We start from the raw sequence: 16,062 nt of genomic DNA, 5'->3' as shown, positions 1-16,062 counted from the left end.
ATATGTTCACAGTTTTCATCATTTTTAGTGTTTGTTGCGTGACATGGTTTGTCGGTATTTTGATTTGAATCCCAGCTCAGTTTGTCTCGAGCTTGCAGAGTGTTCTCCTTGTTCTACCCTTTATTTGGGTTCTCACATTGTAGCCTTTGTCAATTTCAGGAATCTTTCAGCGGATGTGTTCTCGAGTTCTAGAGCGAGGGTGATATTTCGTGTTCGTGGAAGTTAAAACCTTCCCATGTGTTCTTCCGTTTGGCTCATTTGTGCTTTAACTGACTGATATTACGGAATTCTTTTCTCATTTTTAATATTCTTCAAAGCAAACACAAGCATTGCATAGTCCTCGGTTCTCGTATTATCGTACACGCACCTTCTGGGAGAGCGCAAGCGGCTTAAATGGGTCAGTAAGGCTCAGAGAAATGCCTTGATCTTCTGCACTGCTTGGGATGGTTTATACACAGTAAGAGCATTAGGGAACAATCATTACAACAACTAAAGAGATCGTGATGTCAAAGCCAGGGTTAGGAAGTAAGACTCAAGCACTCTAAACCAAACATTAAAAAGTGCTAACAATTGCATTTTTGCATGATTTGTGCTGAATGTGAATGTAGTCGAGTCTACAATGAAGGAGAAGCTCCGGTATACGACAGGAACCAAACTCTCATCACCACTGAGATATTTTTGCTCCAGCGTTCAAATAACGAGGACATGCCCTGCTTCATGACTGTTAATATCGGTCCAACGTTGAAAACTAGAAAGCTATCATGAACAGCGGTTTTTATTCTGGTGATAGAAGCGAGGAAAACCATCAAAGAAGGGAAAAGGAACATATGCTCTAATTTGGCAGTGGAAGGGACGGAAACCAAAATGTTCATCTCTGACCTCGTCTCTGATGTACGCTGTCCTTCATCAACGACAGCATACGTACTCTGTTGTGGTCTATGTAAATACAATATATGCTATCACGATGTGTGAAAGTCGAAGTGATTATTGGGAGATGAACATAAGCTATCCTTTCTTCAACCTGATAAAATCACACAGGTAGCGCTCATCCACCCTAATGCTAACAGAAAGTAGGTTACCCAGGGACAGATTAGCAAGTGGAATACTTTGGAGACAGGATTAAGCCATTTCGAAACAATTCCTTCCAGACAGGATCCAAATGTACGACGGCCTATTAGGGCCACACTGGAAAAAAATAATATAGATTTTGATCATAAAGTCGTAAACTTACAAGAAAAAAAGTCATACATTTCCGAGAAGTGATTTTAGTTTATTTATTTTATTTTGAAGAAATGGTGGACAATTTTAAATGAGCAAAGCGAATCACGTTTATTTGCAGTTCTAAACGTAATTAAGGTGTTTTTACTGGGGATGTCTCGATCTACATGTCTTGGCTTGCGATGCGATCTGATTTTTTTTATTGTCTTGCTGATCTGATCCGATCTGGTGCCAATCCTTTTTCCTATTTTTTTGCAGACCTGCCAACATGTACACATTCATTGCACCAAACATCCAATTTGACTCTTCAACATGCTTGTATGCTTCATTGCTCTCCATTTTGTTGCTTCAGTTTCAAGTTTAGTCTGCCCAGTACAGGTAAATAAATAGATAGTACCAGTTTCTCAATAGTATTTTAAATGGGGGGAGCGTGAAAACATTTCTGTCCCCTAAAATAATGGAGAACCAGCGAGTTCATTGGTGACTCTGAACCAGGGGGGTCCAAACTTTTTCCAGCGAGGGCCGCACACGGTAAAATCAAAGAACACAGGGGCCACTTGATATTTGACATTTTGTAAACCGACCCATGTCGATATGTTTGCTTTAATATTTCAACTGTAATAACAATTTTGTTTCGTTCTCATAGTATTACAACTTTATGCTTGTAGAAACATTTTGTCTGTTCACATTGTGACTTTATTGTAATATTTCGTAAAATTGCTGCTCTCTCTTACACGTCTTTTATTGTTTTTGTCAGTTTTCATGTTTAATTGTATTTTTTTAAATTTGACGGCCGATAAAAACACAGCCGCGGGCCGCACTTTGGACATCCCTGCTCTAACCCGTCCACAGGTATGAATGCGAGCGTGAATGCTTGTTTGTCTATATGTGCCCTGCCATTGGCTGGCCACCAGCCCAGGGTGTGCCCCGCCTCTCGTCCAAAGTGCTGGGATAGGCTCCAGCGTACCCCCGCCACCCTAATGTGGCTAAGCGGCGTAGGAAATGGATGGACGCAAACATCAACAGACTGTATCGAGCTCTTGGTCTTCCCAATTGTATGATGTTGTGAGTATCTTGCACAGTGAAGAAAGAAAAATGCCAAAGAGGTAACACAAATCTCCAGCTAAACCTGCAGAGTGGATTACACGGGGCTGCAGCAAGTGAGATTATCGGATTTGATGCTGCTGGAAACCAGATTAGTAGGTAAAAGCCTGCTGTGCTCTTCCTTAAGAAAGTGGGATTAACCTGCTTAAAGGACTCGTGTTGACGTTTAGCTGCAAAAGCCCATGCTGACAACATTTGGACCCCGGTTCCAGATAAGCTTGAAACAGCATCACAGCTTTGATGAGGAACGTCATGCACAAGTACGAGCAACATATTTTGAGACGCGCGTGGACGCATCGTGCCCTGTGCCGTCCTGACATTGACATTGTGCCTGCACACACTCACAAAAACTTTAATCCAAGAGCTGTTTAACCTATTTGGCAGCAAAGACCCAACAGGAAACCACTAAATGAATTACATCAATTAATGCAAACTTAAATAATTGAGTCAATTATAGAAGTGAGTTATCCGTTAATGGGGCTAAGTGGTTTTTTCGGCTCCCTATATAAATACTCCTCCGAAGGAGCCGAAGAAGACGTTGGGACGCTGGTGATGCAGTCTTCGCTTCTCTTTGGTAAAACGTCGATACATGTGATTGCTTGAGCCACGTCATTAACAAGGAACTGGTGAGGCAGCTTTTCAATTGAGCAAAATGAGGGGAAATCGTGGTAACGAGCTGCCAGAAGACTTCTGGATACCCATCCCGCTGGACACAAACAACATCACGTCACTAAGTCCGTTCCTGGTTCCTCAGGACCACCTGGGGAGCGCAGCCACCTTCTACAGCATGGCTGGATTCATGTTCTTTGTGTTTACCATCGGCACTGCCATCAACGCGCTCACCATCGCTTGCACCATCCAATACAAGAAACTGAGGTCCCACCTGAACTACATCCTGGTGAATTTGGCGGTGGCAAACCTTCTTGTGTCTTGTGTGGGCTCGTTCACTGCTTGCTGCTCGTTTTCATCGAGATATTTCATCTTCGGACCCCTGGCATGCAAGATTGAAGGTTTCATGGCAACACTTGGCGGTGAGCGACAACCTGCAACACACAAACCTCAACTGTAATGATGTGAAAACTGGTTTAAACGCCTCTTTGTTTTGCACCAGGCATGGTCAGCCTTTGGTCTCTTGCTGTGATTGCCTTTGAACGATGGCTGGTCATCTGCAAGCCGCTCGGCAACTTTATTTTCAAGCCGGACCACGCTTTGGCGTGCTGTCTCTTCACTTGGATCTTTGCACTAATTGCTTCAGTGCCTCCATTATTTGGATGGAGCCGGTAGGTATCAGCAAAAGCCACACATTTATTGTCATTGCACGGGCAGACAGAGATGGTTTCTGTTTTACAGATATATCCCTGAAGGCCTGCAGTGCTCCTGTGGTCCAGACTGGTACACTACCAACAATAAATACAACAATGAATCCTATGTGATGTTCCTCTTTGGCTTTTGCTTTTCCATTCCGTTTGCCACCATCGTCTTCTGCTATGCTCAGCTGCTCATCACACTCAAAATGGTGAGACAAAGCGGGGGCTGTGACATGCGCTTGCTTATTTTCTGTGTATTTAAGTGTCCCGTCAAACGTTTCCTTCCTTGCAGGCAGCAAAAGCCCAGGCGGAGTCAGCCTCGACTCAGAAAGCAGAGAGGGAGGTGACCAGGATGGTGGTCCTCATGGTGTTCGGCTTTCTGGTGTGTTGGTTGCCCTATGCCAGCTTTGCTCTTTGGGTTGTCAACAACCGTGGGCAAACCTTTGACCTACGACTGGCCACCATACCTTCCTGCTTTTCAAAGGCCTCAGCTGTCTACAACCCCATCATCTATGTCCTATTCAACAAACAGGTCTGCTTAGTGTCGTGCTGGCCATCCAGTTACCCTTATGGCCATGTATGCCAATTACTGCCAAAGTAGAAACCCATAGACCCGAAAGATATAGAGCAGGGGTGCTCACACTTTTTCAGCCTGCGAGCTACTTTTAAAATGACCAAGTCCCAAAGATCCACTGTACCTCCTGCTCTAAATATGGAAAATATATATATTTACTATTATTATTTAGGATTTATGTAGGTTATACATGCATATCAGGGGTGCATGCAAGTTACAAGTCAAAATGATCTACCTCTTTCTATAAAACATATAACATATATCACATCTACCTGGTAAACTTTGAAATACTATTGTAATTATTCATGATTAGTATTTCACCTTTTCAAAGTTTACAGGTAATCAATGGTAATTCTATTCAATATGGCAATAAAGGTAATCAATAGTTGTGTACATAAGCTGAGTACTGGTAATATGTCGTACGTAATGCACGTCATGTATTACACCCAGTTAGCATTTGCTATCAAACATTAGCCATACACAAGAATGGAAAATGATGATGCAAAACACCATGCAGCCCAAGTCAAGGCAACGTTTTCAAAAGGTTTCAGCAACGGGCACATTTTCCATTTCATCCTGAAATAATAGTTTAAGAAGCAGACGTGTAGAAAACACTGATTTCTGTGGTGGACTTCATGACATCGAGCAAAGCCAGTAAACAATACACTTTTCTTTCTACGTAACTAGACAACTACAAGTCCACACATAACGTTTGTTATAGATATAAGCATCTTACCACTGAGGTCATCAGAATAATAAAAGATGAAAGTTGCATCTCATTGTGTAGCTTGAAACGCCGCGGGGGAGTAAGAGCAAATCAGGAGAGGAGCTAAATGTCAGCTGACTGACAAAGTGACGTTTATGCCATGGACCCAAACTACTGGTCGCTCGCCATGGACGTAATGGGCACCCCTGCTATAGAGTCCAGTGTGGTCCTAATGTGTTTATTTGTCATCTTTTTCCCATAACAGTTCCGTTCATGCATGATGGGTATGATGGGAATGAGCAGCGGTGAGGAAGAGACATCAACATCAACAACATCAGTGACTGAAGTCTCCAAAGTTGGGCCTGCTTAGACCGCGGACTTGTTGATTTGTATGCCACTAATGAGTTGTATGAGTCAGTTGTAAATAACTACAAATGCATGTTTCCGCATATTAAAAAAAAAAAAAATCATTATAATAAAAACACACTCTTTAGCAAGTTGCTGAATTGTATAAAATGCATTAAAAAACAACATAATGTTCCTGATGGAAACACATGTCTCGTGTTTTATCACAGATTCAGCTCTCAAACTGCTGCTAGGCATTTCTCACATCACACCCACACACTTTACACAAAAGCAGGGGTGTCAAACTGGTGCCATGGAGGGCTGAGACACTGCAGCTTTTCTTTCCAGACAGTCACTAAAGCAGGTGATTTTAATGATCAACACCTGCTTCAGTTTGAGGGAAGGAGCTCATCAATGAAATCACCTGCTGGAGAAACTGGTTGAAGAGAAAACCTGCAGTGTCTCGGCCCTCCAGGGCACGAGTTTGACACCCCTGCTCTAAAGAATCCGTTATTCATTCACTCCACAGTCACACACTGGTGGTGGCCATTTATATTTGTAGGGTAGAATGATGGAAACACGACATTCACATTCATTCACATCAGCAGTATGGGCTGCAGTGTCTTGCCAAAGGACGAGAAAGCAGTGACCAGTTACCAGCGGCCAAGCCAGAAATGTTTCATTGGGGCGGCCAAGGTGAGACCATTACTCACATAGGGGTGGCAATAAGTTGATAACTGAAATGTCTAGATGGCCGGTGGGGTGGCCACAGCGCCGCCACTGTCTGTTAGAGCAGTTAATAGCTGAGCAGTGTGTCGAGGACATGTTTTCAATGCACAGTTTGTGGATTCTGCTCACCAACATGGCGGCCAAGCCCGCGAAGGGCATGGAAAACATGTAACATGGAAAACTCACCTACCGCTTGCAGTTCATGCAAGACGCTCTTTTATTGACAGCTCCTCCACACGGGAAGTTGTGTGCTGCAGTGAAATACGTCCTAGTGGAAACGGCGGTTAAGCTGAACTAATGTTCTGCACTACAGAGCCACGTTTGTCAAAATTGTTTGTCAAAGGGTGGCCGCCCAGTTGCTCCACCACTGGCGACCACCTCACCTCTTGCCAAAAGTCAGCTGGGATAGGCTCCGGCATACCCCCCCAAACCTAGTGAGGAGATTCTGCATAGAAAATGGGTGGATGGGATGGATGGAAGCTTCTAAATGGAGTCCTTGGACATGTTCTTTACTGAGTTAATGCCACCAGGAAATAACAACAATGAAAATAAAAGTGAAAATACTTCTCCTGAACGTCACAACAAGTACGTATGGATGTAATGGATGAACACATGTAAAAATAATAACTTGATGAATGACACAGGCCCAATGCTTTTGTCAACGTTCTTAAGTGGAAAAAGAAATGAACCAGTCTTTCTTCTAAAACTGCATCTCGAAACCACTTGAAAAACAAATTAGACAAAATAATAATAACAATAATTGCACATAATAAACGCACAGAATCATCCCCCGACTGAAGAGCAGTTTCAGTGGAAGATGACTATCACCGCCCTGCCCCACCGATAGAATGAGCACATCATTCCTCCCCCACGCCATGCCCCTTTTCAACACGACAGAGTTGGAGCCTTAAAAATGCACACAGGACTGGACTTATTATGTATTATTATTATTATTATTGTGTACAGTATTATTATTATTTATCATGTATTGTAATGCAGAATTTGTACATGTCTAATGTACAAATTTGACATGATCGATTCTGTATTTATCTATCTATCTCATCTCTGTCTATCTATCTATCTATCTATCTATCTATCTATCTATCTATCTATCTATCTATCTATCTAATTTTAGTTGTAACTTTAAGGCTGGATAACAGTCACAATGCGAAGGATACATCTCAACCAGTCATTTTTTTAAGTGTTAAAAGAAGTTAACCTTATGGGACCTCATGCTTTCATATAGTGAGAACCCGCCCATTGTATTGTGTGTCCTGATTGGCTGTAGACCATTGTCAGTCAATCCCCTTCATGCCGTTTCCTATTGTGGTCAATGGTCGCTAGCAAACGAGCTAACTGTGTGAGCCCTAGACATAGATAGACGCTGCATCGAGTGGTTTTGTGTCCTTACCGCCTCCATCACTGTTTGGTACGGTAACTGTACAACACGTGATAGGAAGGCACTCCAGCGGGTGATCAAGACCTCACAGAACATTGTTGGGGCAGCCCTCCCCTCACTGCAAGACATTTATACATATAGAGTCCTACGCAGAACACACAACCTCATCAAGGACAGCACACATCCACAACACTCATTATTCACACTCCTACCGTCAGGCAGACGCTACAGGAGTTTGAAGTCCAGGACCACAAGGCTGGCAAACAGCTTTTACCCACAGGCCATCAGGCTTCTCAACCAAGCACTCACACACGCCACACGCAACACACGCACACACTCATAGCACTTTATTTATTTATTTATTTGTATTATTTATCTTTATTAATGTCTCTTCTGTTGTTGTTGCTTAATTTATTGGTATTTATGTTTCTTATGTTCTTATTCTTTCTTCAATAAAACTCTCTTGAATCTTGAATCTTGAATCTTCTGCGATACGTCAACGTCGCCGCCATATTGGATGTGTCAAGGCTGTGCTGTAATTGAATTCAAGTACAGTGTTCCCTCGCTCTATCGCACTTCACCTTTCGCACATTCGCTGACTTTTTTTAGTGCTTCTTTTTTATTACAGCATATGAACGACGTTACAGGCTGAGCCTGGCCCCTTAAGAAGGATTGCATTGTGGGAAGTTGAGTGTCTCTCTTCCCTCTCTCGTCTGTCTGCGCCACCCATTGTTTTCTGCGTCCTGATTGGCTGTAGACCGTTGTCAATCAGTCTCCTGTGTCAGCTGCTAGCTTGCTAGCTTGTAAATGAATCCAAGGAGGAGTACTGCAGCAATATGTTTTAACAGGGATACAAAAACGCTACAGTACAGCGGAACGGCGCCAGGACGACAGGGCAGATGCGGTCAGATGAGTGAAATACATGCGAGTGACTTAATAGTTTCTTGTTTGCTTCGAGAGTGTTTAAACAAGAGAGAAATGAGAGAAAAGTGTATCAAGTGTACGGTGAGGGCTTTTCCAGCCTTAAAACATATACAATCGTTGGAAACAAATCAAGTTGGTTACTTTGTGTATTTCACTAATTGCGGGCTATTTTGGGAACCTATCCCCCGCGGTAAACGAGGGAAGACGGTACTCTATACGTTTGTAATGGATGAGTGCTACATAAGAGAAGTTGAAATCAAGCGTAGCGTGTGCTCCCTTGTGGTGGTTTAAACCAAATCTTCAAATCCTCGCCTTGAGCCAATTAAGTGAAGCCTAAGTAACATTGAAAGTTCCTACAAATACGGCTTTAGGTCACAATGAGAGAGACCTGCAAGGCGACCTGCCTCCGAGAGAAGATCTGCATTATTACAAAAGAGTTATCTTTTTCAGTTCTTCTTCCGCTTTTGTGTGAGAAACAAACACACCCAGATAGGAAAATGAGAAGAAATTACCCCATGGAGCTCCCAGATGACTTTTGGATCCCTGTACCGTTGGACACCGACAACGTGACTTTATTCAGCCCCTTCCTGGTTCCTCAGGATCACCTGGGGACCAAGGCCATCTTTTATTCCATGTCGGCATTTATGTTCTTGCTATTTGTCACTGGCACCACCGTCAACGTCCTCACCATCACCTGCACCGCTCAGCACAAGAAGCTACGCTCTCACCTCAACTACATTCTGGTGAACTTGGCTGTGGCAAACCTGATCGTCTCCTCGGTGGGTTCCTTCACGTGTTTTTATTGCTTTGCTTTCCGATACATGGTCCTTGGGCCGCTGGGGTGCAAGATTGAGGGATTTACAGCAACTCTTGGGGGTAAGTGACATGAAAACATACTGGACATTATTCTGACATTCAATAATATACATTTCCATACGTGTTGTGTTCCTGCTGTGTGCGAGTGGGCCGGACGCATCTCCGGTGAGGTGTTCCGGGCACGCCCGGCCGGGAGAAGCCCACGGTGAAGACCTAGGACACGCTGGAGGGATTATGTCTCACAGCTGGCCTGGGAACGCCTCGGTGTCCTCCCGGTGGGACTGGAGGTGGTGGGCGGGGACCGGGAAGTCTGGGCTTCCCTACTGAGAATGCTGCCCCCGCGGCCTGGACCCGGATAAGCGGAAGAAAATGGAGTGGAATGGATTGGAATGGGCAAAAGCAACACACCTCTCAATTAATGAATGCGGGGTTGGGCAACACCCTTAACTTTCTTCCCAAATCTTAATTATTCGTCTTACCTGTAAACATTTTGGACAACACGGCAAATTCTAAGCCATGGGTGTCCAAACTTTTTCACATACAGAGAAATGAAAAGATGCAAGGGTCACGTTGATATTTTGTAAAGCAACAGATGTAGACATGCTGAGACCTTGTGTATATTTCAAGAAAAAACTACATCTCAGCTTTGTGATATGGATCAATATTATTAGTATTATTTTATTTTATTTATTATTACTGTTTGTAAAATTTCGCTCTTCGATCTTTTATGTCCCATTTTTGCTGTTTTTTAAAGAAATATTTCTTCCTAAGTAAGCTTCCTAAATGTTCTTTTTGTAATATTATGACTTTATTCCCAGAATATTATAACTTTTTTTACCCGGACTTATTTTCCGAAAATTACAACTTCATTTTTTTTATTTGTTCCTCATAATATTCAGACTTTGGAAAAATAACGTATTTTTGTCTTAATAGCTCAGCTCTATGCTGCTAAAATGACATTATTTTTAAGTTTATTCTTGGAAAATTGTGACTTTTTTTCTTGTTACGACTTTTTTTCTTTTCATATTTTGACTTTATTCTTGTACAAATTACAGCCGTTTATTTATTTATTTATGTTACTTTTCTTGTCAAATACATGTAGATTGTGCTGCGGGCCAATAAAAAACAGCAAATAGCACCCGGGCATCACTTTGTAAGGGCACTGTGGCCTCCAGGGGGTGCCAAAAATTGGGGAAATCACCTTCAATAGAATTCTATTAAAACTAGTAAATACAATTTAAACACTAGTTGCATAGTGTAAATGTAGCTGTGTGGTTATTTAAATAGTTTGTTGTTGAATGTTATATTTATAATTTATTGCTACAATTTTGTGGTAAGGGTATTTATATTTTATTTCAGATTTTTGGGGGGGGGGTATTTATTAGGGATGTCCGATCATATCGGCCGGTGATATTATATTGGCATAAAAATATCCGTATGGGGTTTTTCCCTATAATCAAGCAGCGCCGATACGTGGACATACTTGCTCACGCCCTGTGTTATTCCTCGCAGTGGGAACTGGGCTTGATATGTCGAAACCACAGACGTGGGTGTGCCGCAGACAGCACTGACGTCAGCTAACTCGTTAGCTTGTAGTAGCGCCGGCACGGCCTCGTTGTCTCTGTTGTCGGTCGACATTTTTACCCACGTCGAGGGTTACCAAACGTGATACAGGAGTGGAGGTGGGCGGCGCCGATCAGTTCGCTCTCCACTAAACTCAACAACAAGCAACAACTCTTTAGCAATAGCTAAGTGGCTACAACCTCGTTTATACATCCACACATGCACTAATATACTTTGGAAACCCAAAAAATGTATTTGATCTAGTCAATTGTTTGTCCATAAAGCGTTTACTACATTTGTGTTTGTGCATTCTGTCTTCTTGCAGGTATGGTAAGCCTCTGGTCTCTGGCAGTGATAGCTTTCGAAAGGTGGCTGGTTGTGTGCAAACCTCTTGGGAACTTTGCCTTTAAACCCAACCACGCCATAGCTTGCTGTGCAGCGACTTGGGTGTTTGCTTTGATGGCTGCAGTTCCTCCGCTGCTTGGATGGAGCAGGTAGTGTCAAACAGTGTACAGAGATTTGCTGTGTTGTTCTGCACATGTTGTTACATGTGATGTTTGCGTGCCTTCAGGTACATTCCTGAGGGGATGCAGTGCTCCTGTGGTCCGGATTGGTACACTACCAACAACAAGTTTAACAATGAGTCCTACGTGATGTTCCTCTTCTGCTTCTGCTTCGCGGCCCCCTTCTGCACTATTGTTTTCTGCTACTCACAGCTGCTTTTTGTGCTGAAATCTGTACGTTTCATGTTGCTCTCTGTCATTTATACCTTTGTGAGTATCAGCAAGCCTGTTCTCTCTTGTGAAACAGGCAGCAAAAGCCCAGGCGGAGTCTGTTTCTACCCAAAAAGCAGAGAAGGAGGTGAGCCGGATGGTTGTCATCATGGTCCTGGGTTTCCTGGTGTGCTGGATGCCCTATGCCTCCTTTGCCATTTGGGTCGTGAATAACCGTGGGCAGCCTTTTGACTTGAGGCTTGCCACCATACCCTCCTGTCTCTCTAAAGCGTCCACAGTCTACAACCCAGTCATCTACATCATCCTCAATAAACAGGTTGGAATCTTGTCACAGAACTAGGGATGTCCGATATTGGCTTTTTTGCCGATATGCCGATATTGTCCAACTCTCAATCTCTGATTCCGATATCAACCGATACCGATATGTAGACCTGTCACAAGTTTTGCTTGTCGATAATTGTGCGACAAATTACCGTCGATAATACATTTTATCGGCATTTGTTGATACCCATTTTTTCAGCACTGTCATGAGGTGTAATTCACATTTGAACCACTAGATGGTACTCAAGTATAGTGTACCTGTGCCTGTATAGACCCTGTCTCTGTAAAAAAAAAAAAACTACACACACACTCACATGCAGTTATGTAGTGTATTGTTGAAGTAATGTAGGGGGTCATCGTCCTTCAACACGCCTCCTTTCACTCGGTTATACAGTTGAGGAATTGCTGTTTGTGACATGTGCACGTATGTTCTCCCTGGCAACTCGTACTCTGTCAAACATTTCTAACATTTCCCCAAATGTTGGCTTTTCAACCGTATTGAAAGGTTGCATTTCTTTTGCAATGTAGCGAGCGACACTGTGAGCGCGCACCATTTTGCGTTGTTTCGCGACAATCAAACGCCTCAGTCAGCGCCGACTGTCGGGAGGAAGGCTCCCTCCGTTCATTCCGCCATAGACAGACTCATGCAGTCAACCCTGTCATCCAGCCTGTGTGGTACAGCAAGACGAGGACAGGGAACAGATATCCGTATGTGCACATGTCAATTTATCAAGGCTGTCAACATTATCGTTTGATTGATTGATTAGCGATTATCGTGACAGGTGTACCGATATGAGTAACATCACATACTGTATCTCCTGTGGTGGAGTGAACACATATCTGTTGTGAAGCATCAGCAATTAGCTTCTGGACGTGGCCGTAAACAACGTGGTACAACTGCAAGCAAACATCTGAGAAATACTTGCGATGGGGCGTGGCAAAGCGTGGCTCGATTGCAAGTATTGAAGGAAGAAGTCTTGGTTCTGCCTCGCATAACCGGCGCTTTGCAGTCGTCGCAAGTTTAACATCCGAAGGAGACATCACAGACATAACATTAGTCATTAGCTGGTTGCGAGCCACCCACGGTTGTTTGCTTCAGACGCTGTTTGATGAGGTCGTCATTTGCACACCGGAAATATGGGAACCCATAGGCCTCTATACGACATATAGGGAAAAAACCCGATACCAATATCGACCGATATTACATTTTTATGCCAATATCGGGCCGATAATATCGGTGGGCTGATATTATCGGACATCTGTAGTCTGAACTATTGTAGGAAACATCATGAACTCGATAGACAGAGAGCAGACCTCCGCCAAGCGCCACATTTCCCCCCCAAATTGCGATTCGGACCGAAAAAATAATCTTACATTTTTTGGATCAGTATTTGATATTTTGTAGAACCTGTTGGAAACTTGTCCTGTATTTTTTTCCCGAGTGCTCTGACCATTTTTTGTGGAGTTATACGCAAAATGGCGAAAAGTGTCCTAGTTTGCAACGTTAAAGAATTCCTGGATCCAGACGGTGATCCGGATCACCCCCAAAATCTGATCAGTTCTTCCACATCCCATTTCTGACAATTCCTGAAAATTTCACCCCGATCCATTCACAACTTTTCAAGTTATTTTGAGCACAAACAGATGAATGCCAGCAAAAACATCCGCGCTGCGCTTGGCCGAGGTAAAAAACACTGGCAACAAAAGTGAGTACACCCCTATGCTAAGCTGTACAAATACGGCCCAGTTAGCCATTTTGTCTCCCCGGTGCCACGTAACTCATTAGTGTTACGTGGTCGTAAGTGTGAATTTCTCTCATACTGGATTCTGGAAGATCAACATAGCACTTGGTGGCAAGAAACTCTTAGGAGGTGAAAAAAAGATTTGTTTTTCTACATAACGATGTTCCAGGGTACAGGAAGATTGTCAACACGCTGAAACAAAGTGTTGCCTCATCAGTTTTGTCCCGTGAAAAGGTATAAGACATAAATGTGAGGGGCATGCTCACTTTTGTGGCATATACTGTATATGCATGTTCATGGCGTGAAAGAAAAACAAAACTACTTTATCAACCAATCTTCTTGTGTTGTTGCCCTCCCCCTCAGTTCCGCTCATGTCTGAAGAAGATGCTCGGCATCGGTGAAGGTGATGAGGATGAAACATCAGCAAGTCAGTCGGTCACTGAAGTCTCTAAAGTTGGACCTGCTTAAATTCTTCATCACTTGCACAGTATAAAGAATGGCGACTGGAAAACAAAAAGGCACTTAGCATGCCTTCTTCTGTACGGGCAGATAAAGTAACAAAAAGCAAGCAAAAACATAACAAAAAAAAAGAGTACTGATTTTTGATTTCTAGAAGAGATGTGTTTTAGAGAAAGAAAGAGAGCGTGTTGTAGAAGCAGTTTCCATTGCAAGTTGACAATTGACATGACATACTTAATACATGTCTCAGTCCTACTTCAGCTGTGAAAAGATCCAGGTGAATAAAAAAAAAATTCCGTAAAATTGGAAGGAGGTAAAATGACTCATATTTGAAGAATTTGTATAAATGAAGTATACATTGTTAGTGGGGATGTCCCCATCCCATCTTCAGGATCGGGATCAGCTGCCAATCCGCTGTATTTTGAAGATTGGATAGATAACTCTCACGGTGGGTGAGTTAACGCGCCTCAAAGCTGGTTGCCGCTCCACTACCGCCACCCGCAAGAAGAAAAGGCAAACCACCATGCAGACATGTCCAAGGTGTACCCTGGTGAACTTAGTTTCACGTTGGAAGTCGGATATTGGGCTCCGTAGCCACAGCGGTAGTTCCCCCTCACTGTGCCCGCACTGCTGTATCATGGTGCGGGGAGCTTGCACGGGAAGTGCCGCTGTACAGAGGCGGATCTACGTGGCCGTGGCCGCCCCGGTCACTCTTCGGCCACCCCACTGGCCATTTAGACATTTCAGGTATCAACGTATTGCCACCCCTGGCAATGTGAGTACAGTGTTCCCTCGTTTATCGCGGGGGATAGGTTCCCAAAATAGCCCGCAATAAATGAAATCTGCGAAGTAGCCAACTTTATTTATGTTTTAAGGCTGTAAATGCCCCTACTTTATACACTTTTCTCAGACAGGTATTAAGATTTTCTCACATTTCTCTCTTGTTTAAACACTCTCAAAGTTCAGATTCCGCTTGAATTTTAATGATCAATCTACTAGGTTGGACACAAGAAATTATTACGTGTCTCACACGTGTTTCACTCCTCTGACTATGCCTATTCGTCCTGGCCCCGTCCTGCTGTAGAGCTTTTGTGTCCTTGTTAAAACATGTTGCTCCTGTCGTTGCATTTTCCTCACAAGGTTGGCTTCTTCTGGTTCTTCTATTGTTAACAGGTTTGGCGGTTCACGAGCAGCTCACACGGTTAGCTAGTTTGGTAGCCATGACCACAACAAGAAAGGAGATCGACTGACAATGATCCACAGCCAATCAGGACGCGGAAGACAATGGGCGGTTCAGACAGAAGAGAGAGCATCGAGAGACATCGCCGTCTCCTGCAAAAGCACAGAATTATAACTCTCAATTTCCCATAATGCAATTCTTCTTAAAGGGCCAGGCTCGTCCTGTAACAGTGATCATACGCTGTAAAAAAAAAAAAAAAAAAGCACTAAAATTGCACCAAAAAAATCAGCAAAACAGCTAGTCTGCGAAAGGTGAACCGCAATGGAGCGAAGGAACACTGTACTTGTCTCACCTCAGCCACCCCAGGGAAAAATTTGTGGCTCCACCAATGCTGCTGGTTGTTTATACTAGGGACCGTCTTATATTCCACGTCATATATTCACACCACAAGTTGATGTACAACCATGTCAAATGACTAGTCCGACCCTAAATGCATTTTGCACACCCATTTTTTCCAATTTGATTTTTTATTGGGTCTTTTATTGGATCTTTTATTGTATTAGGGAGCTGACTCACAGAGGTTTGTTCCAAAAGCCAAACAATATTGTATATATGGAATAAATAGGTACATTCAGTAATACAGTAGACGCCCCTACAACGTAAATAATACGTTCCAAGAATCTTTATGTTGTAGGGATTTTATGTTATACAAAGCATAAAATACATGTAAATAGCCTAATCCGTTCCAAGATCTTCCCAAACTCAGACCTTTGGGCCTTCAAAATATTCAAAGTCCACCAAATATGGTGGGAAAATATAAGAAAACAGCATAAACATAGTAGAGTAACATTCCAATATAAAATAAGGTAAATAAGGTATAATGGTCGATGGGGAACGGCGGTATAGTCTAGCAACATCACTTCATTTCATACCACCGTCAT

At 43.1% G+C, this 16,062-nt stretch overlaps 2 protein-coding genes across 2 annotated transcripts; both read left to right on the top strand.

Annotated features, from left to right (window-relative positions):
• Positions 1-2,840: 2,840 nt before the first annotated feature.
• Positions 2,841-5,460, top strand: LOC129186914 (blue-sensitive opsin-like). The gene is made up of 5 exons (XM_054785650.1): positions 2,841-3,353; positions 3,434-3,602; positions 3,673-3,838; positions 3,922-4,161; positions 5,175-5,460. Exons 1-5 carry the CDS (start codon positions 2,975-2,977, stop codon positions 5,277-5,279), a joined length of 1,059 nt encoding a protein of 352 aa, XP_054641625.1. The 5' UTR covers positions 2,841-2,974; the 3' UTR covers positions 5,280-5,460.
• Positions 5,461-8,803: 3,343 nt separating this feature from the next.
• LOC129186915 (blue-sensitive opsin-like) lies at positions 8,804-13,986 on the top strand. The gene is made up of 5 exons (XM_054785652.1): positions 8,804-9,182; positions 11,011-11,179; positions 11,257-11,422; positions 11,496-11,735; positions 13,846-13,986. The coding sequence occupies exons 1-5, from the start codon at positions 8,804-8,806 to the stop codon at positions 13,948-13,950; spliced, it is 1,059 nt and encodes a 352-aa protein (XP_054641627.1). The 3' UTR covers positions 13,951-13,986.
• Positions 13,987-16,062: the final 2,076 nt, after the last annotated feature.

This window comes from Dunckerocampus dactyliophorus, chromosome 8 (assembly GCF_027744805.1).
Source record: "Dunckerocampus dactyliophorus isolate RoL2022-P2 chromosome 8, RoL_Ddac_1.1, whole genome shotgun sequence".
In the NCBI taxonomy this organism is placed as follows: domain Eukaryota; kingdom Metazoa; phylum Chordata; class Actinopteri; order Syngnathiformes; family Syngnathidae; genus Dunckerocampus; species Dunckerocampus dactyliophorus.
The sequence above is the reverse complement of the archived record's forward strand: the minus strand, read 5'-3'. Positions and strand labels throughout refer to the sequence as shown.